Source organism: Lathamus discolor, chromosome 5 (genome assembly GCF_037157495.1).
Source record: "Lathamus discolor isolate bLatDis1 chromosome 5, bLatDis1.hap1, whole genome shotgun sequence".
Lineage (NCBI taxonomy): Eukaryota > Metazoa > Chordata > Aves > Psittaciformes > Psittacidae > Lathamus > Lathamus discolor.
The window spans coordinates 91,112,713-91,140,414 of record NC_088888.1 but is presented as its reverse complement, the minus strand read 5'-3'; the positions used below and the strand labels follow the sequence as shown (position 1 = coordinate 91,140,414).

Here is a 27,702-nt window from a genome sequence, read left to right as displayed (position 1 = left end):
ATCACGACTGCGGGCGTACCGCTCAGCACGGTAAGCCTTACAGGCTGCTACGGGAGAGGCGGAAGGAGCCGGCGGACCCGTCCCAAGCACAGCCCCACGGTGTCCCGGACGGAGGCAGGCTCCGGTGCGCCCGGTGCCGGCGCAGGGCGGCTCGGGGCCGCCCGCACGGCGCCGCCATTGGCTGTCCCCGGCCGGCGGGGCCGGCGCAGCCGCGGGCGGGTGCGCGGTGAGGCGGCGGGGCGGGAGCGAGCGGCAGCGCGCACACGCGGCGCCCCGACGGCGGCGGCGGGTGCGCGCGGGAGCTGGGCCCTCGGCGGGACGCCCGCGGTGTGTTCGAGCCTTTGCGTTTCCCCCTTGGTTTAGTAGAGCTTTTGTACGGTGTTTTTCTTCTCTTTTAGCCCGTTCCCTGCCAGGACTGGGAGCAGGACCCGCGCCCCTGGAACTGCTATGCCAACTGAACTCCGCAGGGCCGTGGGAATGCACGCCATCTCCGACCTGCACTCCTCCCTCACCCTGCGGCTCCTTAACAAGGGGCCCGAGTACCTCCGCAGGCAGATGGAGGCCGGCAACCCCGGCAGGAGAAGTGCGGTGGAGAGGCTAGCAGCCGATAAGGCCAAGTACGTAAAAAGCCAGCGGGTAATCAGCACCACGCAGGAGCCCGTCATCGTGCTGAGCTCAGCCTCGGAGAGCAGCAGCGAGACCTGCTCGGTGGAGAGCAAGAAACCCAGCAGGGACTTTGGGAGAGGGAAGGGCGCGAAGCCGCTGGAGCTGGCGAAGGCGGTGTACTCCTGCCGGGCCCCCCTGCAGCACGGCCCCCCCATAGCCAGGCGCAGCACCCCCAGGAGGCAGATGCGGCCGGACTCCCTGGTGATCTACCGCCAGAAATGCGAGTTCGGGAGAGGTCAAAGCCAGGACAGCTCCCGGGGGAGCTTGGTGAGGAGGATCTTCCAAGGGTCTGTAAAGGAGAAGCAGCTGGCTTCCCCTGAGATGCCCAGAGTCATGGAGGACACCGCAGCCAGCGAGAGCAAAGAGCCTCTCTTAGAAAAGGACAGTGACCGTGAGCTGGGCAGCCATGGAGCGGAGCAAGCCATCGCTGTGAGCACTGAAGCGCCAGGGGTATGTACAAAAGAGCGTGAGAGACCCTCAAAACTGATTATACCTCCTGAGGAGGTCAAGGAGGTGAAGAGGAGAGGTCTTCATCGCTCCCAGTCGGACATCAGCTCTCGCTACTCCAAGTCTTTCTCCGAGTTTGATACATTTTTCAAGTACTGTGGCCTGGATCAGGAGGTCATCGAGGATCTCGGGAGAGAGAACTTCTCCGTGGTGTCCGACAACATCTCCTTCAAGATCCGCAGCATCAGTGTGGCTACGTCCGAGAGCGACTTCACGAGGCACAGCGGGGACGAAGGGCTGCTGGAGGATGAACTCACAGAGCAGGTCCCGAGCAGCACCTCCGTGATTGAGCGCAACGCACGGATAATCAAATGGCTGTACACGTGTAAGAAAGCCAAGGAGGCTAACAAAGTGATCCAGGAACTGGCATGATGGCTTCTTTCAGCGTGCACTGCAGCCTCAAGGTGTGTGCAAAGCCTCACCCTGTTGATTTATGTATTTCTCTTTCCTCTTTAGCAAGCGGTTGGCTTTTCTTAGTTTATTTTAGTCTTTTCATGAAGACTGAAGGGAACTATTTTGTACACAGAGTGTTCCCGTACAGACTTTTTGCAAAGTAGAAATCTGTGTTGTTACAAAATACAAACAAATACATGAGAGTCAGTCAGTGTCTATGAGGGGTGTCTGGCTTTTGCAGATTCCTGCTTTGTAAATAGCTTGTTTTCTCCAATTTCTGTTATATTAAATGGTAGGATAAAAACTTGGAAAAGTGTTCAACCCTTAATTGCAGTTGCTTAGATAACAGACAGAACTGAAACTATTACTAATTAGGCATAAACTGTATTCATACTACACTGCTACAGTTTTCCTCTCCTTACTGTCCCTCACTCTTTCCCTTCCACCTTACACATAGGCACCCCCAGGTATCAGGAAGGCAAAGCAGAGTTGGTGCTCCTGCTAGCAATCCTATTTCCTCTTCACCTTTCTGTTGGGACCATAAAAGTTTGCTCCAGGTGAAATGCTCCCTTGCATTCACAGGCTTTTGTTTTCTGTCCTGTTTGACTGTAGTGTATTTGGCTCCTCTGCAGTGGGTTTTGCTGTGTGATTTAGCACTGGTAGCTGGAAATCAGTTGTGATGTTTGCCTTGGTTAGAGGGGTACTTCACTGCTTTAAACTAGAGAAAATTAATACAAATGTGTGGCATCTAGACTTGGAAATCAATTACTTCACAGACAGAAGCAGAACAAATGTAGCCCTGGTGAAAGTCGATATCCTGGTTATAATAAAAGCGGTGCTTGTTCTCCATCTGATCTCCTAAGAAGTGTATTCATTGAGCTTTTGGTATTGATGATCTAGTAGATAACAGGTTTTTTCTCCTTCCAATATGTGAAGCCGTTAGGGTAAGTACTGCAACTTACAGTGTGGCATTTAAAAGTTGCATGAGTAGGTCTTGATATGAAGGATTACATGTATCTTTTCTGACAGTTCGTAATTGGTGCATAAGAAGAACATTATTTAGTGTAGATACCGCTGTTGATAGAGCTTGTGGGCCTTATGAACATAGAGAAATAAGTAGTGCTTGAGCCTCTTTCCTGTGTGGATGTGGGACTGTCACTTCTGATTCCTTTACTCTATATACAGCAAAAATCCATGTACTTACTTTGAACTGGTTTTAATTACATGAAATTTGGATCACATTTAAAAATCGATTTTTTCTCAAATGCCTGTTTTCTTCCTGCAAGTTGAGGGAGGAGGAAGGGAGAGCCATTTTCACACAGACATTTCAAGCCTTTGTAGATAAGAAGGGTTGTCAGGTATCCAGCTGACAGCTTAAAGAAGTGCTGTTATGTAACAGATCCTTTCCCAAATTACCTTAGAGGGAAGACAGGGCTCTCCTGAAGTTAATAATTTCTCCTTTCTCATCCTTCTTTGATAAAAGGCCAGGGAGATGCACAAAACAAAACGATGCAGGTGGCAGTTTGTGAAGCTTGTTGCTCATTGCAGTTGCTGGCCTTGCTAAACGCACAGGATGGGAGGCAGATTTCACCACAAGCAGAAACCATGCAACAAAACCAACCATATTTCCTTGAAGGAAACCAAAATAAAAGCCTGTTTGCTCCTAAATGCCCTTGCTGGGGGTAGGATCCAGGGCCAGAACCATGGTTATCACCGCAGAACCTGCTCAGGAGGGAGCAGTTGGCCCTTTCCCCATCCATTTGCAGAGTGCTAAGCATTTCCAGTGCTGCAGCTGAGACAAGAGATGCTGGTGACCACCCCAGGGAGCATACAGTCTGCAGAGGAGATGCTTCACCAGGGCATTTGCTGGGCAGAATTTGAGAGTTGTTACCACCATGTGGTTGCAGGATGAGTCCTGTAGTAATGTTAATCTTTCAGCCCTACTTTCTCTGACAATGCAGCATCTAGTTAAACATCCATGTGTTTTCACTTTATTCACGTATTTGGCTCTGCTTAGTTTGCTTACTGTTTGCTAATGGGCAGTGGACTCCTGTGCTGCATGAAGGAGCGATGTGCCTTGCTTTCCCAGGTACATCCTTGAAAGTTCCTCATTTTACACAGAGGCTTGAAAATTGTTGCACCATCTTCGGAAAAAAGGCTTTCTAAAATGCAGCCTTCATTATGTGTAAAACATCTTTCAAGAACTGCAGGGCTCTTATGGGCCAATGATCATTCCATTCATATTTTATGTTCTCCGTTTAATTTTTCATAAGCTCTCTGGGACCTGGTGGGGCACCGTGTAAATAAAACAGCTATTTGAAGGATCAGGTTCCCTAACACGTTTCATCAGAGTGATGATTACAGAGTCTGAGCATGGGTGGAGAGCTTCAGAAAACTGTGAGATGGGCATTGCTGCTTCTCAGTGGGATGTTGCCTGGATTATAACTGCAGTTCAGCTCCTGTGTCAGTCCCTCAAACTCTTAAGAAGGGAGCTCACTGTGTCCTTCTTCCCGGGTTGAATCAAGATTATTCAGCCTTGAGTTTCAGTGCCATTCTTATATGGATGTTCATTATTCAAGCGGAAATCTCCTGGCAGGGGAATTTACTATGTTGGCAATTGCCATAAGCAGCTGAATAAAAGCTTTAGAGTATCACTTTATGCTTGTCTGATGCAATAAATAATAAATGACACTATTTTTTCTCTTTCTTCAGAATCCTTGACTTGGAAGTCGAACAAAACCAGACACAGGAAGAAACTCTTCCCTCATCTAGCTCATGAATGCTTTGTCCAAGTTTAGTATTTTATTATTGCCTCCTACCCTCACCCGCCTTCCTCTTACCACAAACACAGGAGCTTCTAAGAGCACAATGACAAGTGGAGATTGTGAACTGCTCCAGCAAGGCAGCAAGAAACGAAAGCTCCTGTAAAACCAAAGCGTGGCAGCAGCTGCCATCCACGGTAACATTCAGCATCAGCTCACTGCCCCAGGATGCTGTTCCAGGCTGTGACAGAAGGTCTGTGTTGTGCATCCATCTCTTTCCAGCAATGAATTTGTCAACAGGGATGAGGGGAGAAAGTGGGAATGAAGTGGCAATGACCTCCGGGTCAGGCGTTTTCTTGCGGGCAGACAGGCTCCACCCAGATGTTCAAAGGCTCTGTCTTGCCAGGGATGTTTGACCAGGGCTCGTCCTGACATCATTAGATGTTATTTGTTTGGCTGGTGAGGACTAACTGTGGCAGCTTTATCTGGGATACTTGGCAAACGTTGTAAACTAAATCCCTGGCAAGCCTCTCTTTCTCTGAGAGTGTTCAAGCCAAAATGAAGTACCTTGTATCCATTTAGTTTGTCTCACAGCTTGCTCAAGCCAGTGGGGAGGAGTAGCCTTTAAAACCCTGCCCCAAATATTTTCATGCACATGTTTCCAAGAAACAGGTAGTTAAAAATAAGGGAGGGTTTTGCATTGTTACTGCCTTGCTGCAAAACAGTACAATTCACATGTACACAGGCTCTTCCACTTTGTTTGCAATACGTCTCCAACTCTGACATTGCAAACATTGCAAGGTTTGGCAGGTTGTGGTTTAGCACATTTAATTTTATGCACCATGAGTGAGCAGTGTGCTTAGGAAACTGTATCCCAGGCTATGTAATGGCCACACTTCCCTAGTATGGGTCTGGAGTACGGGCTGTGCTTGGGATGTGCAGGACAGCATCCCTGCACTGCAAGGCAAGAAGTCATGTCAGGGCACAGCAGTGGCAGCTAAATGTCCTGGTAGAGTGGAATGCCCAGCATAAACAGGACCTTGCTCACTATCATCAATAAAATGCTTAATTTGGACTGGCCAAGCTAAACGTGTTTTAAAAGCTGATAGAAAGTACTTTAGATCACCAGTATAGTGAACGAGGCCTCTAAAATAACTCGTGGAATTTGCTGGCTGTGCCTCAAACATTTACCTCAGTCTGTCATTGCTTGCTAAAAAATGTCTTGCACCAAAGCATTTCTTTGTGGACACTGCAAACCACACAAAAATGTCACACCCCCTCCCCAAAAAAATCCCAACAGTCAAAGCCAAATCCATTCAGTTGCACCAATGCCCCTCTATGATAGCTGCACAGCTGGCATAGCAGTGACTTGACCTGAGGGTGCTGCAGAGGTTAAAAGTTTACTTTGTGTTACCATAGATGTGGGGTCCTAGTGTCTGTCTTACCTGACCGTCAGATCTGCAGTGTGAGTTGTCCAGAAACACCAACTTTCCTTCTCTGCATTCCTCCTGACTGCAGCATGGCAGCTCCCACCACTGCCTCTCCTGATGCAAAACAGCTGCTGGCACAGCTGGGTGGATGCCGACCTCAAGTGAGCACTCAAGCTGTGTTTCTGAAGTGTTTGCCACTCTTGGTAAATACAACTGAAGGAGCGGAAAGGGCAAGGGTGAGCATCAAAGATTCAATAAAACATTGGTGGTAGGAGGAACCTACGCCAATGTTGTGCACTGGAAGAGTTTGCCCTTCAGGTGTTCATCACGCGGTGTAGTTGACATCAGTTAAATTCACAGCAAGATCATCTGGATTCCATTTTTATATCTTTTAAATGTACTTGTCAGTGCTCAGTTACAGACATGGTCTGGGAATGCAGGGCATTTGTCTTCGTTTTCTAGTGTTGTGTACTAAGGTCTGCATGTCTGCAGTTGTTAGGACGGATGGATAACAATTCCAGATAAAATAATTGTTGAACCTGCTTTCCACTTGGGAGAAAATTAGTTTGCTTGAGTGAACTTCTGCAAACTTAAAGGGAAGGTAGTACATAGGGATATGTTCATTAAATAATGAATTTTCTATGTATATTTGTTACATTATTATTAAAGGATGATTCTCAGAAAACTCCAAGATTCTGCTAATGTGGTAAGATCTGTGCACCTAAGGTGCAGGTTTTTAAGGGATAAGGTCTAGGTTTATTAGTCAAGAATACAACTTGGTGTATCTGTTCTTTTCATGATCACTTTGCAAGGTGCTGTACTACATTAATATTCATATGCATTTGTCAGAGCTAAGGACTGCTTTTCTTTGAAAATATGGATGACTGTAGGCAGCTCAGACTGCAAGAAAAATGTTTTGTGTTACAAATCACTGCTCCGCCACTGAAGAGTGTTATTTTCTTTTGTTTTCAAGAAAAAGTTTGGTTTCACTTTCAAACTTCTGTTTGGTTTTGCTCTTTTAGTTGAGCAGCTCCCAAAAGTTAAGATGAAAGATGTGTGGGTCATGAGTTTTCAATGTTAGAAAGAAATGTGTTTAATTTGCTTGAAAGTACTGAGCATCAGCCTTTCACAAAATTGATGGCAGTTTTATGGTAGAGGTCAGAAAAATCAGAACTGGCCCTATGATGAATATTTTTTAACCCCTGTTTTTGTCTTTATGAACAGTTCATCGAGGTTGCTGTGACTTTCCATACCAATGCATGGCAAATTTCCCTGGCTTTGTTCAAACTTCAGTAGGAACCCCAGTTTATCCCAGGTATCATTTACTTCAGAGACCATGTGGTCCCATCTAATATCTTCCCCTGATAAGCTATAGGTTCCCTTTATTCAATAATAACGTCTGGGTAAGCCAGTAACCTATCTTTCCCAGTATGCCAGAACTAGCATAGATGGCATCAACCATAGATGACAATCCTTCTTTCTGTCTACATCTTGGGAATGGGTAGTTCAGTGCTTTTTCCAAAGAGTAGGATCTCTGGGCTTCACTCAGCTTCTGTTACTGTTACATGTGAAGTCTTTTCCTTCCAGTCTTTTGGGAAACCTAAAACCAGGGCTGAGGGCAAAGGCAAGTGTTAAATTGAATTATTTTGTTTGACTAGAGTTATGTAAACTAAAACAGTTAAATGGAGTGCAAGCGTGTTTCTCCCCAAGTGTTTCAGGGTGCTCCAGTGCTGTGATGAGGGCAATGTCCATGGCTGTACTGTAACAGGCAAAAGGTGCAAAGTCTGGGTTTTATGGCCTGAAAACAAGTATTTGCAATAAGGGTATCAGAGAGAGAAACTGTAATCTTTGCAATATATTGTAAATATTACTGTACAGAAATCTATAAGCAAGAAATACAGATTGTTCTATAATACATATATTACTTTTCTAAGAGGTATGAGTCCTTGTGTTTAGTAAAATGGACCAAACATTACACTGACGGGGATTAAGCAGGAACTTTCTCCTGGGAGCAGGTTGTCCTGTAATTGCCTCCTGTGAAGTTTCTTATGTCTGCTTTTGAATCCTTGGAAATGGAGTACTGGTCAGATCTGGTATGGATGCTTCCACGTTGCTATGTTTATATTCCTGTGAAAGAACCTGTGTGCTACTGAATGCATACAAATAAAGCTATCACTCTGAAAATTCATGTGTTGGGGTTTTTTTAATATACTTTTATTTTGCTGTCTCTGTTAGGGTACTACTATTTTAAAGTTAGAATCTCATTAGGAAATTAATTTCTCTGTGAGTTCAACAGATACTAGACTGTGAACATCTGAAAGTGCAATGCTTCCCTGGGCCATAGCCAGACCCTTGACTGAGAAGTTAAGCAGGTAATCTTGTAAGGAGGTGGGATGGTAAGTGTTAGCTCTCGGTATCAGTAAATGTGAAATATGAGGCTAGGGCTGTTCCACAGTATTCTAATATTTTTCATCTCAGAATATGGCTGAAAAAATGGACAGTTTATTTCTGAAGGGTAGTGTTTTTTTTCCAGACTTCAGTATTATATTTGGTTTCACTCACTGTCAAAAGCTATAGTGTGCTGCAGGCAATACCCCATTCATCACAGCCGGTGTCTTAAGCAGCAGGGAGTTTGAAGATCTCCTTGGAAAAAACATTATCTCCAGAATCTTATTAACAAGCTGTTGTTTGGCTGGATTCCATTCCAGGAAGAATTCAATATATGATGCTAATTCCCAGCGAGCGTACTTTGTGAAGAAAGCAGCAGAAATAATGGTTGCATACAGTGAGCTTTTACCACAGGCCAATGCACTCCAGCTGCATAACTATCATTTTGGTATGGTCTAACTTGCTCAGACACAAGTGTTTCACTGGCCAGCATTTGAACACAACTCTTCCACAAAAAAGTAAGCAACTTTATCATCACTGGCGTATAGCCTTCCCCACACAGGCCTTGATTGACTGGTATTAGTGCAAGATACAAAGCAAGTCTGGAAAGGGGTGACAATTTGTGGGTTGCTCAGCAATTAAGAGGTTTGATTGGGTTTCACAGCTCACTTCAATAATCAAGAGTTCTTTTTGATAGACTGTATCAAGAACCAGAGGGTAGCAATCGTCAGCAGTTACCCATAAGGCCATGTGATTATTCATCAAGTGATGATCAACATGAGATAGTGTGGAACCAACCAGAGCCAAGATTTAGATGCACGCACAAAGAGGCAGGCACAGCTGAGCATGCTAAGGGGAATGCTGCTCTTACTCTTTCCTGTCAACCCAACCTCTTCTTACATCACTGTTTTTCTCACTGAGTAGGAAGTCTTAACCACTTCCACATATATTCATCAGTTTGAATTGCTCATCTTACACCCTCTCCAATAGTCCCTTTCTGTGTTTACATTTCCAGTAAACTCATTCATGTGCCAATCATGTTACGCAAGGCACTATTCAATCTATCTTCATCCTACAGTCTTTTTTTCTGAATAATGTTTCCATCCTTCTCAATCTCCTACCTTGCTCAATCTGTCGCTACCCCAAGGAAACTAAAAAACAACTAAAACCAGTCAAAAAATGAAAGAGTTGTATAGTGAAGCAAAGGCTTACTAGATTAGACTAACTTTCCAGTCCTTTTTCATGTACCTAGCTCTTCCTGCATAACTTAGCATATAATTTTTCATTGTTTTTGAGGTCCTTTCCAACCCTAACTATTCTATGATTCTATGATACCTGTTTGTAACATCATCCTTGGCTTGGTTTTAGGTCTTTTAGATGGTAAGTTTCTTACAGCTGTGATGTGACACTTTTTGTCTGCAAAAGGCTTCTAAGCACAGCTACTGAAAAATCAAATGCCAAATCACAAATATTTTCACAGTGAAGTACAGTTTAAACATTCTAGGAACTTCAGTGTGGCTGAATAAAAAGAACATCAAGCCAGTGAAAGCAACTTGGGCAAGTTTTGCCTGAAGTAGTTACTTGTGGGACCCAGCACAGCGAAGTATCTTTTAAACTTTTTGGAAAGATGCAGCTCGCTCCTTATTTCTTGAGGACCAGCCTTCACTTGACATTTATTTTATGTGGGAAAATAAAATTAAGAAGTAGTTTATCATACACTAAAGTTAACCACCATCAAGAAGTGCTATAGTCTATCAGGTTCATCTACAAACACAAGTTGAGGTGACTGTCTAGGCATCCACTGGGTTTAAGAAGAGCTCCCTCAGAGCTGCCTCTGTCTGATGTGGCAGCAATGAGAATAGGTCTCTGTTCTTTCTCCTTGCTATAGAAAAGGATTCTATTCCTTGATGTTAGTTCTAATGCAGAGGCTGAAAATTGTGCAGTTTTTGAGAATAAGCTTTAAATGTAACCCCCGAAAATGGGTTAGTAGTCTAGATGCTCCAATTTTCTTGAATTTTTATTTATTCAGGTGATATAGATTTACTACCCTACAGCTGTTCGAAGAAAGACTGCCTCATTCCTCCAGAGCATGAAACATTCATAGATCATCTTATATTGGCTCTGAAACCATTGCAGAAGCAAAGTGATGGGATGGTAAAAGGACTCCTTTTCTGCCTGCTGATACAAAGTCTTGTTATATACTATTCAACAGGATGGTTTACTTCAATGGACACTTTGTCTAAAATCCCTGTTTACAGCTACCTGTGTCTGAGCTAAACTATCACCAATAAATTCTCCTGATGTTCAGATATTTACAGAATAAATCAGTGTGTTTTGTGTTAACATCTTGTATATCTGAGGACAGAGGCCAATATCAGCAACAGTCCTCAAATGTAAAACTTTTGTGCAAATGCTGGAGTACATAAACTTCTAACTCTGCTGATGAGTCCACAGTACAGAGGATAATGTGGCAGATTCCTTATGGAAAAAAAATAATATGGTGCAATAAAAAATTCTGTCCCACAAAATTCAAGGAAACAAGGAAAAGAAGTTACGTAAGTCGATGCATTTCCTGTCTTTCTTTCATCATGTACGTAATATGTAAATCCTACACTCTGAATACTTACCCAGAGATTCAAATAAACCAAACGTGAAAAAGGGCTTCCAAAGTTATCAGCCCACCTTCCTCAGAGAACATTAAGAAATGCATTTACAGCATATCTAGTGGTTTAGCAGAGGTGGCAAGATCTGGGAAATTGCAGTAAATAGCAAAAGGGATGATACCTCCCAGAATAAAACTCAGATTCTGCCTGCAGTTGGGAGGCACAGGAAACTGTGGTTTTAATTACAACTATGGATTTAAATCCATTTGTCATACTTTAATTGTAAAATGAAATTGATTAAAAAAATGTTGCAAACCTCTGTGTGCACAATCGTACTTCAACAGGCCTCCCTGTGTTTAGTTCAAGTCAACTTGCCACAGATTTCAGCTGGACACAAAGGCAGCTGAAAAGATTTGAAGCTCTGGAAGATTTATTTAGCTGAGATGTAGCCACAGAATGAAATCCTGCTATCAGATGCAATGTCCTTGCAGTTGAGGTAGTTACCATCTGTCAGCTGCAGATCCAGCCTCTGAAGAGTGCTGAAGTGCAAAATAACACACCCTGGCCATTTCCAGTCCTGCTCTAGTGATTTAACACTTCCCTGGGCATCTTTTCAGATTATTCTCCATGTGGCAGGAGGTGATGAAGGAGTCGAGACTGCTGTGAAACGAGGCATGCTACCAAGAGAGGGTGCTTGACCTGGACTCTAAAGTCACTCACTAGAGGTTATTGTCTGAAGGATAGCTATATCAGCTTCAAGGCCTATGCCTACCGCGTAGGTAGAATACATACCTACATACATAGATGACAGGGTTTCTTTTCATCTAAATGAATGTTCTGCTGGTTCAAACAATCCTATATTTGCCCTAAATATATTGAAAATACATGTTTCCATCTTGAGTCCAGCTTACTCATTTTGGTCAACATTTCTTCTACATATGTATCTTTTTCAGGTGTATCAGGATGTATTTCTTTTCAAAGAAAACTTTTTCATGGTTCTATAAACAAAGTTATGATCCATATTAAAAGCATCCAGACATTTAGGACTGTTCAGTTACTGAATCTGGACAACAAACAGAAGGACACCAGTTATCCATTTTTGCATTTTGCTTCAAGCTTGGTCTTCATTCAAGTTCATGGTTCAGTGGAGGAGGCAGGAGTGCTGTGAGGAACTTTCCATGTGTGATGTGTCTGGCCATGGGTAAATGCTGTGTTTTGATGTAGGTGTATAGTATGTAGCATGACAAGGTCCTGGCCATGACTGAAAAACATAAACATTGACTGGTACAAATATTACCATTATTAAGAACCATGCGATGTCAATTTCCTGCAGCCTTCAGAGCCTTCCCTAACACTTTTGTTTGCTGTGACTAACCGCAAAGACACAGCTGGAGACAAACTGATGGTGTCTGCATAGTCAGGATTACACCTTTGTCACTGACCAAGGATGAAACATAAAGTAAAGATGACAAATTCCATCAGAGCAGGAAGTAAACATGGGTGGCTCTGAGTGAAATCAAATGGAAACAAAAAATATTCAGACCTAAACTGATGCATTCCATAGGAAAAAGTGTGCTGCATAGCAGAAAACCCATCAGAAGAGCAAAGCCAGCATAGCTGAAAAAGGAGGTGAAAATGAAATCAGTTCAAAAAGGATTCTCAAAAAATTAAACACACGAGGGATGAGGTGAACTGGAAAGCTGCCAGACTGTGGGAAGAAGATGTAGCTGTAATGATAATGAGGGGGGTCTCAGCTGTGTGGAGGAGGCAAGAAAAATTCATCAGGAATAAAATGAAAGATTGCATATTTGGGTTCCTTGGAAATAGTTGGGGTGGGTCCACTATTCTGTGCGAGTCTGATGAGCTTTTGGGGTAGAAGGAAGCTGATGTGAGAATGATTTTAATGAAGTCATAGGGGCTATATGCTGACTTTATATGACGTTGCTTTTCAGGCTCAAAGAATCACCGTGTTTAATGAATGAATTAATTACTGGTAGTAATTGCAGCTAGAAGAAGCCATGTGATACTGTAGTAAAGAAGAGGGGGTGCTAAGATGTTTGGTAACATCTTGGTCTGTTTGACATGGTGTAACATTTCAGAAACACTCACAACCTTTCTGAGTCATACTTCTCTTTATCAGAAGTATCTTGGAGCCAGTTTTACAAACAGATGCTGGTGCTAAGGGTTCAGCCACATGACTCAGCTGTGGCAGCTGAACCTGCCAGCACTTGTCCTGTGAGCTGCTGTGACTGTCCAGGTGTGTGCTCTGACCCTGCTCCAAATAGGAGCTGATGCAGCCCAACCTGTAGGAAGTTTACAGCTAAGGTGTGTTGCTTTGTTAGGAGGGCAGGTTAATACAAACAGTATCCAGCAGCACAATACGTCTCACCTAAATTTAACACCCTGAGAGCTCTGTCTGCAGTGAGTGAGTCATCCCATCTTTACATTTATTTGGCTATGAGGAATGAATCACTTCTGCAGCTAGCTACCTATATTTCAACGCAGATTACAGAGGGGGACCAGATGAGTTCAAGATAAACTACTAAACTTTGACCAGCTAAACTTAGGCAAGAGCAATGCCACCCTCAACTGATGTTCATAACTTACAACATCGTGAATGCAGCGCCTGCCTGAAGCCATAAAGCCTAATAGGATTTTTAGGGAGGGACTGTCATTTTCTTCAGTCCTTTACTGAGATAAAACCTTTTGGTCAGAGTGGCTGCTGGTTCTGAAAATCCCTTCCCAGGTGTGGCTGGAACAAGCTTCTGTTTGGCGAACTTCAGATTTGTCCAAACTGAAGTTCCCTGGAAGAAATGCTGCAGAGCCAATGCGGTCATTGGCAGAAGGTTCCAATGTGGCAAAGGACTTCAAGTGCCTTCAGGCTAGATGGGGCTCAGGAAGTGGGTCACAACAGTGGTACCCTAACATCAAGAGGAAATGTAAAATGTTCACTTACTTCTCTACGAATAGGCAAGTTAGTTTTAAGATAAGCTTAACATTTGGCATATTAATTAACTTCCATGGAGTGCGGCTGTCTATAACAAGTTCTTCATTGCCTGCTCCCTTCAATCTCTTCTTAAGGTTTTTTTAAGCTCTCAACCTGCAGGTTAAAGTGGTGCTAACTGAGCCGTGGTGACATTTGGTATATCACTTTGACAGAGAGCAACAGAAGACAAATCTGAAAAGCAAGACGTATGCTGCTATTTCAGAAAAGAGCTGGGTCTTAAGCCAAAAATGAAGCAATTGCTGGAAAGGCAAGGGAAAGCAAGGCAAGGATTGATTACAACTGCCTTTGTATTTTTTTTCAGAATGAAAGAGGAAAGAGCAGTTCGTGAAAACAATAGTAAAGATGTTGAGAATCCATGGGGGAAGGGCATGTGAGTCGTAAGTGTACACAAACCTAGATATCTAAATGGTAAGGCTGGTCAAAACATTTCCAACAAAAATATTTCATAATGAAACTTGAGTTTTATTGAATTCATGTTTTTCACAAAAGCACTGAATAAATTCACCCCCACTTCCAAAAAAAAAGAAATTTTACTCTCCAACAAAATTACAAATCTGTGGAAATCAGTGTTTTTGTCAGGAAGAACCGCAGGTCAAAGCAAAACGTCACATACATAGAGAGGAAGCAGAATGCCCAGAGCATCTGGTGTACGTAGAAATAGGCTCGTTTTCAGGGTGGGGTTGGTTTGGAGGGTGTGGGGGGTGTCACAGAAAAGTTTTATAGACTCAATTATTACTTGTTCAGCTGAACTGCAAGGAGGAAGAAATAGCTTGAGAGTGCATTTAGTGTGTAACAACTGTTCGGTTTGGTTTTTTTATAGGAAGGGCCAGAACTGCTTTGACAAGAGTTTTAGAGAGCTCTCATTACACCATTAATGCAAAACATTCTGTATTAGCACTACTGAGTGCTGGCACCCTGAATCTTAACATTTCAGTATATACATATACTTTCTGAAGTCTATTAATATTAAAGTTTAGTATTTGTTAGCATTCCAGTCAGCCAAATATGTTACAGGCCATTAGAGTGCTACATAAAGATTTATTACTTGTGTATGTTTATTTCAGTGTAATGCACTGAAAAGGAAGCTTTCATTTTAACTCTAAAATTGGATGATATCTTATTACGTGAACATACAGCTACTGCCACTATTAATGTGTAACTAAATGAAAGATACTTTGGAACAAAAGTATCTGCATTTTTCACAGTTGTGCTGCTGTCTAAAACTTGTGATTTATATGTGCTATGGTACAACATTTTGTATCTAACAACTACAGTTTGCAGCAGAGAGGGAAGGGAATTTGAATTTTAGCTATGTCTTTTTCTCCAGTGGACTATTTCTCTCTCTAGATACCACTTTATCCCTACTTTTATGAAAGGTAAGTCTGTTGTGAAACACTCTTGAATCATGCAGGAACTCTTAGTGACATCCTCTCGGGTTACTAAGCAATGCTGTCTTTATTTCTAAGTGGAAAACTGAAGCAAAAAGTAATGAAAATTCCATCAAAACTGAGAAATTACATGCTGATGTTCAGGGGAAAATTTGTTATCCCTGAAAGGGAACTATAAAGGAAAAGAGGGAAAAATAAAATTAAAAAAAAAAAAGGAAAAGGGGAAGGAAGGAATCACTGACAGCATTAGGCTGGAATAAAAACTACTGGGAAATAGGAATCCATAAAATACTTTAAAACAAAGCTTGTGACCCATTGGTAGCTCAAGGGTGTAACATGGTCAGTTATCCTCCATAAGAAATGAAAAAATGATACTCTTAAAGTCTTGCTTGCATGCTTTTCATAGAATGCTTATGAAGTAACTATTTTTCAATTAGCTCCTAAGTTTGTCCATCCCCAGCCCTCTTTCCCCCTCACATCTGACCCTTCGATTTGTCACTACGCTTATAATGAAAATAAGGCTGCTCACAAGGTTATGCAACACTCCCCAGGGCATATACTAGGCGTACCTGAAAGTCATGCCCTGTGTTTGCCTGAGCCATTAGCTGCTCCTCCCATAAAGGGGCAGAGATTGCATCTGTTTGCAGATGAAATCTATATTATTGATTTCTGGCCATCAAGGTTCATGCAGATGCTGTTTGCTGAAACCCCAAGGCAAAGTATGAATTGCAGCACCAGGCAGACACCAGCCAATTTTTCTTGCTTCTGCCATTTCCTTGCACTAGCACATTAATCTTTTATTCTGACTTTCTGCTTTGGAGATATGTCTATGTTGTATTTCATATAAATATGTTTTAAATCTTGAGGTTTTCATTGCTCTTCTAAGTACACTAGTCCCCTATACTCCAGCAGTCTGTCAAAGGTGATCAAAGAAGGAGCTGAGAGGAGATATTTTAAAAGGGAATTGCTGATCAAAGGAATGGATAAAACACTGTGACCAGAGATATGTGATGTTTTGTCATGGGAGGATTGGTAGAGAGGGAATAATGGTCTATTTTATCATGAAAATAAAGATTTTTAATAATAAGTTATTTAAAAATACCATAATATTTCTTATTGTATAATAAAAATTAACCATCAGCTATCTGATAGCTGTTCAGCTCTTTTCATCAGCATATCAGACCTAAGGGCTCTTTCCTCTTTGTTGTGCATTTAATTTTTTCTCTGAAGTCTCCTGAACTGGTTAATTCTGAGGATAAGATACTGGACTAAATGGATCAGAAATTTTATTTTGTTTGCTTTAGAAAATCCACACACATTTTGAGGAAGAAAACTTGACTAAATTGACAAAGATTAAAAGTTGTGAAGGGCAAAACATGTAACTGGGACAAGTTACAGTACTTGTGTGAACCCACCAGGAAGCCACCTACTTTGCACTAGGCTTTGTGCTGTAGGAAGTACATCCACATAGCTCGGAACCCACCCAAAGCTGTAGGATGGTGCTCTCTGCACAACACAGGAGTGCCTTCAAACCCCCTAAGCGCCCACACTGCTTGACTTGGCACAAACACAAGCCAATAATTTATTTGTGGCAAAAGCAGTTTACATTCTAAAAGATGTAAAGTAATGACAGACAGCTACAGTACAGATAAGGAGCACAAGTGAAAACAAAGCCAATATTTTCCAAATACTGCTAGATACCTTAATTTATAGTTGGGCAACTTCATTACTCAACCGCAGCCCTCATTAAAGGCACTAACGGTTGTGAAAGTTCTTTAATTCTGAAAAATAAAAAATAAAAAAAGGAGAGGTCACATTTTGTGGCCTGAACACAAATGGAGAACCGAGCCTTTCAAAAGTGAGCTGGGTTTTCTAATAGACATGATTCAGAAAGGCTAACTTCAGACATGTTTGACAGTCTGGTGCTGGAACCAAGTAGGTCCAGACAGGAACCCACCACTTCTAGACAATGTGTCCCCTGTAGTTAGTGGCTCAAAATTTTGAGAATTTTGGTTTGGATTCCTGATTATAAATATAATATTTAAAAATATAGGATCAACATGTACTCAATATTTAAGTTTCAGTGTAGGCTTTCACTGTTTTTTCAATGCTTCAATATTAGGAGTGCTGTAAGGAAAATACATTACATCATCAAATGATTGTATGGATTTGAACCTAGCTTTAAAAAAAATCAATAAGAGCACAATTCACAATGACAAATCTTTCTAATCTCTTTTTGATAAAGTTTCATTCTCCTGAAAGATACAAGCACACAACAGAATTATGAAATGCATCTACATTTCTCCTCCCTTTCTTACATTGCCTTTTATTTTGTTCAGGGTTGGTTTTTTTTGGCAGACCTGTTTGTAAACATGCATCCTTCATGCAATTTCTGACATATCAGTCAATAAAATAATTCATATTTTATTATGAACAAAAAATAGTTCATAAAATCTGAAAACCCTAGCAACAACCTGAAACATAAAACAGAGCTTCATATGGGTTCTTTCCTTCTCCAGAGTTAGAAACACCATTCACTTTTTGGAGAGCAAGATGAAAGAATAGATGAATAGGCAGAAAAAGAGGCAGACACATAAATAATTTTAAAACATGACTAATGTTCTAAATCATTAAATGATGATTTTATCACGCCTTTATCATATCTCTTTCCATTCAGTTGTATGCTTTGCCCATTAGGAGCAATTTCTTCTAGAATTCCTCAGTGACTTTCCTAAGAGTTTCACCACTGAGAAAGAAGAGCTGACAGACCAATTACAATATCATGGATTTCCCCTAATTAACACTGTCTGGTTAGCAATTAAAATGAATATCACAACACAAACATTTCTGGAGTTTGCAGACATTAATGATTTAATAATCGTTGTGATATGTATAGCAACTTCCATGTGTGTTTACATAACAGAAGCACCAGAGCCTGCTGAAGTGGAAGATGATCTAAATCATGTTCCTAATTAGGCAGTAAGCCAAAGAGAAAGGGCAAATAGATAAAGTCTTCACAGTATTCATATACCCCTTAAATACTAACTAATCACAGGGTTATTGGTATGGAATATATCACACCAGCACGACAATAAAAGCTTTTATCTCAGAACTATAAAAACCCAAGATTTTCATCTTAGGAAAAGAAAATTTTATCAAGGAAACTCAGGTGATCCTGAATATGAATGAGTTTCATTTTAATTTTGTACGAGATCAAAATTCTGGAGCCACTGAAACATTTGGTTTCAATGACTTTGAAAGGTTTAAGCTGAGAATTTTAAGAGCTTTCTTCTGAAAAGTACCAACACACTCTGTGGCCACTGAGGCTTCTAACCTCACTATCACTTCACTGAAGGGAGAACTAGGACTGCAATTTATTTTTTTCAAGAGAAATAGAAACAAATGTAAAACCTGTTGTAGAACCTTTAGGGAACAATGATGACTAGGATTAGATGGCAGAATATTGGCATTGTGGGCATTCCCTCTGTGTCCCATGAATCAAAATGAACTTTCCACACTTATCATTTGGGGTGCTGGAAACGTAATGTTGAATGCTCTTCTCTAGAGTCACATAAGCCATAGACTATAAGCAGTAGTGCTCTTCTGAGGACAACCGGTTTTGCTGCAACTGAGCTACCACGATTAACCGACAACACAAACGGGTCTAAAAAGAAATACTTTTTTCTTTTATAGTTACTAATAAATGTACCTTTTCAGTTTGCCCCTCCATTTGCTCCATGATTCCCAGTATAAAGAGTTCATCCAATTCTTAGCCTTTGCTTAGAACAGGAAATGTGAAGTGGGGATATGGCCTTTCAACTCCACAGTTACTTTTTAACTTTTTACTTGAAAGACGTCCTCAAATTTTTTGCTTGCTTTCCAGAAAGAATGTAGGATTTGACGTGCCCTTATCACAGTAAAAAATCAACATTTCCATGGAACAGGAAAATAATTTAAATGTCTTTGAGGAGTTCAGTTTGATTTTCTCTGGGATATTCAAGAACCCTCATCCACAGTATCACAAAACGATGCTTTGAACATTCCCTTTACTCACTGGTACTTTGCTTAACCAATTAAAAGGCCTCAAATGTATATTCACTATAAACAAGAGATGTACAAAACCTAGGTGCAAAGCCATACAATACCTGCTCACTATGTTAGAAGCAATCTTCTTTTCGTTTCTTTTCTAGCTAAGAGTTGATTTATCTTGATCTTACTTGAACAGCTGCTCTTCTGCTGCTCTGCTGCAGGCCAGAGACTGTTTGGAGCTGCCAGGCATTGTTCATGGCACAGCAGGCAAGCTCTGGCTCCATGCGCCTACAGTGCTTTGTAATGGTTGTTGTAAACCCATTAGTACAAAACAGTTGAGAAAATTTACATTGGCAAAGGGCAGATAGGTACAACTGGCGAATGTTTCCTTCAGCAAGAAGATGGAGATCTTGCCTAATCCTCTTTACATTCAGTGAAGTAGCCCTTCAGAGAAGGGGTTTTTTTTCCTTCCCTGTGAGAAACTGCAAATATACATGTTCACCACACCCCAAGAAAACTTAGAGCCTGTGTTATTTGGCTGGAGCCATTTATAGTGGCTACACAAGAGAAAACATGATTTCATAATGCCATCACTTATTCACTCTCTCTTAGCAGCCCCAGCTCATGAAGCAATTTAGGTCACCCAGACAGCTACACTCAATCTCTCTACCAGCAAAGCTGGTATTTAAGAAGAACTCACCATTAATCATGCTATATAATATTCAGGTATGTGCATGTTACAGTGCAGTGCACAAGCATGTACATACTAGCAATGGTTAATTGATAAAAAAATAAATGTAAAAAAAAAATTAAGCAATAAAATATAAGGCATTCCAAGTAGATCAATGATTCTGGGGGGAGTTTTGCAAAACCTAGGAGCAATGACAGAGACTTGAACAACACATGGAATGCAAAACTATTCACAAATTGCACTGTTAATCGCCCTTTGTATCTTAGGTAAAGATGGATAGATACAAGTAAAATTATTACTATGGTTATACACCTGTACTAGTCTTTCCCTTGTACTAAGCTCCCAGGAATGGTGCTAGAGTGTCCCACACAGGCACACCGTACAGCTGGGCCACTATTGCACTTGGGTCCCCGTGCAAGAAAACCACACCTGCCCCAGAGATACCACTTCAAGACTGCAAAAAACACGTCACCCAGCTGCACAAGGAATAAAAGCTATTTTTCTGCACATAATTCAAATCCTGAGGACAGGAAAGACCATCTTCTGCTACCACCCCAGTGACACATCAGTCTGCAGAAGGTGTATCACCTTGTTGTGATGACAGATGGAATCAAAGATGACTTCAGCAAGGGCACACAGGATATTCCCCATGGGGTGATTCAGCAGGGTAGGTGGACTTGTGTCCGAGTGCCTCTATGAGAAGTGTGAAAAACTAGTGGGAACTAGTGCCCTTTTGAAGTCCTCATTTCGGCAGGACTGCTTCGCCAAGCATCATGTGCTTCTGTACAGATCAGGAACCTAGGTTAGGCAAACTGTATGCAATCAGAAATTGATTTCCACATAGGCAGGTGTTTTCAATGAGATGTAATATTATGCAAAGACTGAAAAGTATGTCCACTCCACAGTGTGCTGTTATGGCTTGAGATGAGGAAACCAAATACAAAGAGAGGATAGAAAAGAACTGTTTTATAGACTGGAAAGTGGCTTGGAAGAAGTGAGAAAAGCAACGAGTGACTATCAAGACCAGGCAGAAGTACTAGTGTTAACGGGTTTTAATATGGCACCTTCATGCTCAGTCTTGGAGTATGAGGAAGCATAGTGACTTTTGTGATATATATTGAGATAGTGTCCACCTCTGACAGCATTTAGTTAGGAAAGCCTCTCTGATGTCCTCAGAGAGTTATTCTCAATTGCAGAGCATGATGCATATACTCTATACTGGGCAGTGAGCCACGTGTAAGTCTGTATCTTCTTCCTCAGCCAGTCACAGCATCCAGCATGACTTTATTTGTGGAAAGTGGCCTTTTGCATCTCACAGTTCAGCAGCCCTCCACTTTTCCTTCAGCAGATGCTCATCCAGAGTACACACAGATCTACATAAAATGATTGAACTGACCCCACAAGTGAAAGCCTCCAGAATTTCAGTTGTGCTCTCCACGCATTCATTAGTACTGGTCACTGACATAGGCACTATAAACCTCCTGGGATATCAAGTTTTTCTGTTCCCTTACCTAAAGCTCCTCAAACCATTTGTGCTTTGTCTCACCTTTTCCCAGCCTTGCAAGTTCCTGTTACAAAGGACAGTTTGTGAAGCAAGCACCTGGGGCATGGGGCCAGTGCCAGAACAGCTTTGCTGCGGGTGCCTTTTGGGAAAAGGTTTCATGCCATGCATTAGCAGCACAAATTATGCAAGATCATTTTGCACAGCTGTGCTGGATCCTTGAACCAAGCACTCAGGCAGGGAATTAGGAATGTTCAGGAATCCACCTTGCCTTCCTGGGCTTTACCAGCAGAGACCTAGCTGCCCTCAGCCACTGAGGACCGTGTAGTTCAGAAACAGGAATCACAGAATCACAGAATCCCAAGGGTTGGAAGGGACCTAAAAAGATCATCTAGTCCAACCCCCCTGCAAGAGCAGGGTAACCTACAGTACATCACACAGGAACTTGTCCAGGCGGGCCTTGAATATCTCCAGTGTAGGAGACTCCACAACCCCCCTGGGCAACCTGTTCCAGTACTCTGTCACTCTTACAGTAAAGAAGTTCTTCCTGATGTTAACGTGGAACCTCCTATGTTCCAGTTTACACCCATTGCCCCTTGTCCTATCACTGGATATCACTGAAAAAAGCCTAGCTCCATCATCCTGACACCTACCCTTTACATATTAGTAAACATTGATGAGGTCACCCCTCAGTCTTCTCTTTTGCAAGCTAAAGAGACCCAGCTCCCTCAGCCTCTCCTCATAAGGGAGATGTTCCACTCCCTTAATCATCTTTGTGGCTCTGCGCTGGACTCCTTCAAGCAATTCCCTGTCCTTCTTGAACAGAGGGGCCCAGAACTGGACGCAATATTCCAGATGCGGCCTCACCAAGGCTGAGTAGAGGGGGAGGAGAACCTAAATCAATGAGGGAAGGTGCTCTGATGGACCTCATGCTTACAAAAGAGGAGGAACTGCTCAGGAATGTGAAGGCCAGGAGCAGCCTTGGCTGCAGAAACCACAAGATAGTGGAGCTCAGGATTCTGAGAGGAAGAAGAAAGGTAAAAAGCAGGATCACAGTCCTGGTCTTCAGGAGAGCCGAGTTTGGCCTGTTCAGAGAGCTGCTTAGAAGAACTGTGTAGAAAGCAATCCTAGAGGGAAGGGAGGTCCAGAAGAACTGTTTGTTTTTCAAGATCATCTTCTCTGAGCTCACGAATGGTTCATCCTGATGAGCAAAAAGCAAAGGTGCGCTCCAGCCACTCCTTACTGAACTCAAGCATGAAAAAGAAACAAACAGGAGGTGGAAGCCAGGAGAAATACAGGAACGTCTGAACATGCAGGGATGAGGTTAGGAAAGGCAAAGCCCACCTAGAGTTAAATCTGGTGAGGGACATGCAGTGCAACAAGAAGGTCTTCAAGGGTTATATCAGCAGCAAAAGGAACACTGCGAAAAAAGTGGGCCTGCTGCTGAATGAAGCAAGGAACCTGGTGACAAAAAAACAGGTAGTCAATGTGCCTTCTTCACTTTGGTCTTTACTGGTGTTGGCTTCCAGCAAGCCCATGGCCCTGAGACCAGTGGGAAAGACTGGAAAGAAAAAGACTGCCTTGCTGGAGGATGATCCTTGAAGGAACATGTGAACACACTGGACGGAGCCAAGTCCATGGGCGCTGATGGGATGCACCCACAAGTGCTGAGGGATCAAGTAGCAAGGCTACTTTCCATTGTCTTTCCAAAGTCATGGCAACTGGGAAAGGTTCATGAGGACTGGCAGAGCAAATGTCACTATCACCAAGAAGGGTCAGAAAGAGGATATGGGGAACTACACCCCTGACAGCCTCACCTCAATCAATCACCTCAATGGACCAAATAATGCTGGAAAACCCTTTCTAAACACATGAAGGGCAAGAAAGTAGCTGGGAATTTGCTACTTTTGAAGTAGCAAAGGATTTGCAAAGAGGAAATAATGCTTGACCTGATAGCCTCCTACAATAAAACAAACAGCTCAGCAGGTGAGACAGTGGGGAGCAGTGGATGCTTACATTGACTTCAGCAGGGCTTTTGGCAGTCTCTCATAACATCATTAATAACTTAGGTGTTGGGACAGAATGAAAGCTCAGCAAGACTGCAGATAATACCAAGTTGAGAGAAGTGGTTGATTACCAGGGATTTGTGCTGCCATTCCAAGGGACGTGACCTGAACAGGCCAGAGAAATAGGCTGACAGGAATCTCGCAAAGTTCAACAAGGGGAAGTGCAAAGTTCTGCACCTCGGGGAGGAAAAGCCCCATGCATCAATAGACTCTGGGAAGCAACCAACTGAAAAGTAGATCTGCAGAGAAGGACAGTGAGGGATCCTGAGGGACAACAAACTGACCATAAGCCAGCAATGTGCGATTGCAGCAAAGAAGGTCAAGAACCCCCAGAGGTGCGTTAAAAGAGGTGTTGCCAGCAGGTCAGAGGAGGTGAGCCTGCCTTCCACTCTTCACTAGTGACACCACATCTGAATCCTATGTCCATTTCTGGGCTCTCCAGTACAAGAGAGACATGGACATACTGGAAAGAGTCCAACAAAGAGGCATGAGGATGATGAAGGGACTGAAGCGCATGTCCTACAAGGAGAGGCTGAGAGAGATGGGAGTGTTCAGATGGGAGAATGAAAAGTTCAGGGGGATCTTGTCATTGTGTAGGGTGCAAAGAAGTGTGTGGGGTGTCAGACTAGAGACCTCCAGATGTCCCTTCCAACTTACCCGTTCTGTGATTCTAGGAAGACAGCAAGAAGTAAGAAAGCACATTTCTTAGTCTGTCCACCCAGAGAAGAAGAAATTGGGGTTCCAGTTCACATGGCAGCATCTACCCAATGAGCTTATCCACTGACTTTAACATAAAGCTCGAACAACACGCTTGGCCCATAGTTCTCAGAAAAGTGATGACTACCACCAGTCATAGCTCTCTCAGGCTTCCCTCTGCTGTAAGGGAAATGACACAGCTGAAGCGGATGTGACTATAATAGATGATGTGCTGTTTTGCATGGAGGAAAAGAAAGCAGTATTTTCAGAACTAACATCCCTGTAAAGCTGTGATGATAAGTTTGAAAATCCCTCTGGTAAGAAGCATATTTGAAAAGAATGCCAAAGCACAGCTAAAACTGCGTAATTAGATACATTTTTGTCCCACTCTGTGGTATTAATTACCTTTGTCATCCAGTCTATTATTGTATGTTCTGAAGGTCAGACTTCAAAGTCTTGCTTTAGGTTCTTTCATTTGTTCAAAAGTGCCTGGTCTCTGCCAAATTCCTTCCTGCAGAGGTTTTATCAAGCATTTATGAAATTTATATTTGGCCTGTGATTTTTCTTTTCTAAAGCTGGGGGACATATGAAATTCATCCAATTCTAATTAGTACTTTAAATGGGTCATTATCATATCTGAAATATCTGAATGAGGTTCTTGGAGCTGGCACATCTTCTCAGAGGGTGGCATACTCAGATGCTTTACGTAACATGGTTACAATGCAAGAGGGAGCTCTATAATTTTCCCCAAAAGTGGTGCAGTGCAGAAGGATGCATGCTAGACAAGAACTCCCTGGGGAGACCCGGAGCAAGCAGGTGCCTATCATGTCCACACATTGCAAGGACATTTTTGTTTCTTCAATAAATATATATGGTGTCAACAAAGAAAGCAGAGGTTTGGGCTCATGCCTTACAGCAGAGACAAAGACAGAGCTTCTCTGCCCTTCTCCACAGCAGCATCTCCACAGCCTGCTTGTGAGACACAGCCCAAATCCCAGCCACCTCATTGCAAGAGTGACTTCTTCTTGCCAGACAATAACAGCAGTGAAGAAACCCTGAAGGAAACAGCCCTGGCAGTCTTTTCATGTTCCTCCTGCATATTTTACATGTGGTTTTCCTCCACTCCTTTTGTGTTTTTCATGGTGTTTGGTCTTTCTTACCTTCCTGCTCTGGATAGAGAAGTAATGTTAAGTGCCAGCCTCTGCTGACAATCAGACCCCTTTTCAAAGTCCTCCTAAATCACACCAGGCAATGAGCAAGCCACATCAATTATTATGCCTTACCACCATACCCTGTGATGTATTTTTGAGGGCCTGGATCCTGGGTCTCTTATTTTTTACCCATGCCGGATTCCCAGCTGTGCTGCAAAAATGGGTTGAAAATTAACAGGGAGATGGTATCAATGCAGACAGTCTTTCCGTACCTGGCTCCTGCCTGCTCATTTGGGTAAATGAACAGTGTGTGATCCTCTAATGATCTTACTATATTCTGCAAAGAAGTATTTTTTACCCACAACTACTTATATCATGTTTATTTACTGGGTGGCAATCTCCAATATTATATGTGATCCCTGATAATACAGGCCAGCAAGTCTGCATACAGAGCAAATAGTCTACGCAGCACAGTCCCCTGCAGCCCTCTGATAAAAGGAAATGTGAGCAGAGGTGCACCTTGACCAGCTGGAGGTATGAAATGTGTTTGCAGGAGCTCAGGTTGCAGCCTGTATAAGAGGTTTCCTTGTGTAGTGGTTAGATCAAGCGTCAGTGGCTGCTGTTCACTGGTGCATGTGGGATTAAAGCCAGTGACAGGTTAAAAAGGAAGAAGAAAACACGTGGGACAGAGCAAGGAGCTGGCTGATGTTATCACTCAGCTGCAAACAGCAGGGCACTGGAGGGAGGGCTACTTGTCCCAGTTAATCCAGCCTGTTGCACATTCAAAGCGGCTCCTCTTTCCTTTTTAGTTCAGTTCCCAGAACAGTGAAACAAGGAAGAAAAACAAGTAGAAGAGATCTGGGAGTGGGCAAGGCAAATAAAATACAGTAATGGCAGAGTGTCCTAGAGAGAGGAAGGAAAGGAAACTGTAAAACATGTTCTTACTCAAAGCAGATGGTTAGTTTTGCACCTTGAACAGCAATTACCTGTTTCTTCCAAAACAAGTTTAGTAGCATTCATGTTAGGGGTGGTATCACCTTCTGTTTTCTCCATACTTACCTGCATTAGAATACAAAAAACTCAGCAGCACTAGTGTTTCAAACCTGAATCCAGCCAAACAAACCCAGCCTTAAACTGAGGCACATCGTTAGTCCCACCAAAGTCAACAAGCTATTGATTTGATTAAAATTTAACAGGTACATGAAAGCTCTGCTAGACTGTGATCTCCCAGTTGCTTTTACTTGCTAATTCCCCAAAGTGTTGAACAAATGGTGTACCCTATCCTCCTCCCAGGCTAAGTCTGCCTGTCAAGCTGTTGTCTCCAGCTTGGGAAACACCAAGCACACCCATCTGTGCACACGTCATTGCTGAAACATGCCCTTGCCTGGGACCCTGTGTGGGTTACTGCCTTCTCACATCCTGCTTATCCCAGCTGAAATGAGCCAGGGTTTGGCCTCAAGCATATATTGAAGGCATATTTTGGTTTAAGTACTGTGGCTTCTAAGCCAGCTCACTTAAAGCGATTGTGGAATCAAAGAATCGTAGAATGGTTTGGGTTGGAAGGGACCTTAAAGATCATCTACTCCAACCCTGCTGGCACAGGCAGGGACAGCTTCTACTAGGCCAAGTTGCTCAAAGTCCCATCCAGCCTGGCCCTGAACACTTCCAAGGATGGGAGAGTCACAACTTCTCTGGGCAAACTGTTCCAGTGCCTCACAGGAAGGAACTTCCTTAATTGAAATCTACCCCCCTCTTTCAGTTTAAAGCCATTCCCCCTTGTCCTATCACTACATGCACTTGTAAAAAGTCCCTCTCAGCTTTCTTGTAGTCCCCCTTTAGGTACTGGAAGGCTGCTATGAGGTGTCCCTGGAGCCTTCTTTTCACCAGGCTGAACAACCCCGACTCTTTCAGCCTGTCTTCATAGCAGAGGTGCTCCAGCCCTCTGATCATTTTGTAGCCCTCCTCTGGACTTGTTCCAACAGGTCCATGTCTTTCCTATGTTGAATGATGGAGGTCAAGGAGTCTGCGCTGAGCCAAAGGTTTAGGAGGATGGTAACTTCTGTCTTGGCAATGATGCTGGAGATGGTAGCCTCTCCATCCCGCACACCTAAGCCCCAGGGAAGGGGCATATTAGCAGGCAGGCTGAAAACATCTTGGTAAAGCTGTAATGTTATTTTCATCCTATAGTTAAGGGAATAATCCACAAACCATTCTTTTTCTTGGGCAGAGAATACACTTACTTGGCTTCATATTCACTTCGTGTCACAAATTGACAGTGACTCCTAAACCAGGAAGATTAGGTGTGGGCGCTTCTTCTGCAGGTGTAAACGTAGGCAGAGTCTCTGTTGCCAGAAGTCTCCTCTCTGGAGTCGAGCCGCGAAGTACAGTCATTATTTCTGTTCCTCCAAGATATTTAATGCTCGC

General features: G+C 42.7%; 1 protein-coding gene across 1 annotated transcript; it reads left to right on the top strand.

The window, feature by feature from the left end:
- Window positions 1-240: 240 nt before the first annotated feature.
- On the top strand, window positions 241-7,942 carry FAM110C (family with sequence similarity 110 member C). Its single transcript, XM_065681548.1, has 2 exons — window positions 241-1,577; window positions 4,279-7,942. Exon 1 carries the CDS (start codon window positions 448-450, stop codon window positions 1,543-1,545), a length of 1,098 nt encoding a protein of 365 aa, XP_065537620.1. The 5' UTR covers window positions 241-447; the 3' UTR covers window positions 1,546-1,577; window positions 4,279-7,942.
- Window positions 7,943-27,702: the final 19,760 nt, after the last annotated feature.

What these genes read in the sequence shown, in the direction of transcription:
- FAM110C (XM_065681548.1), top strand. Translation starts at nt 448, where the DNA reads ATGCCAACTGAACTCCGCAGGGCCGTGGGAATGCACGCCATCTCCGAC.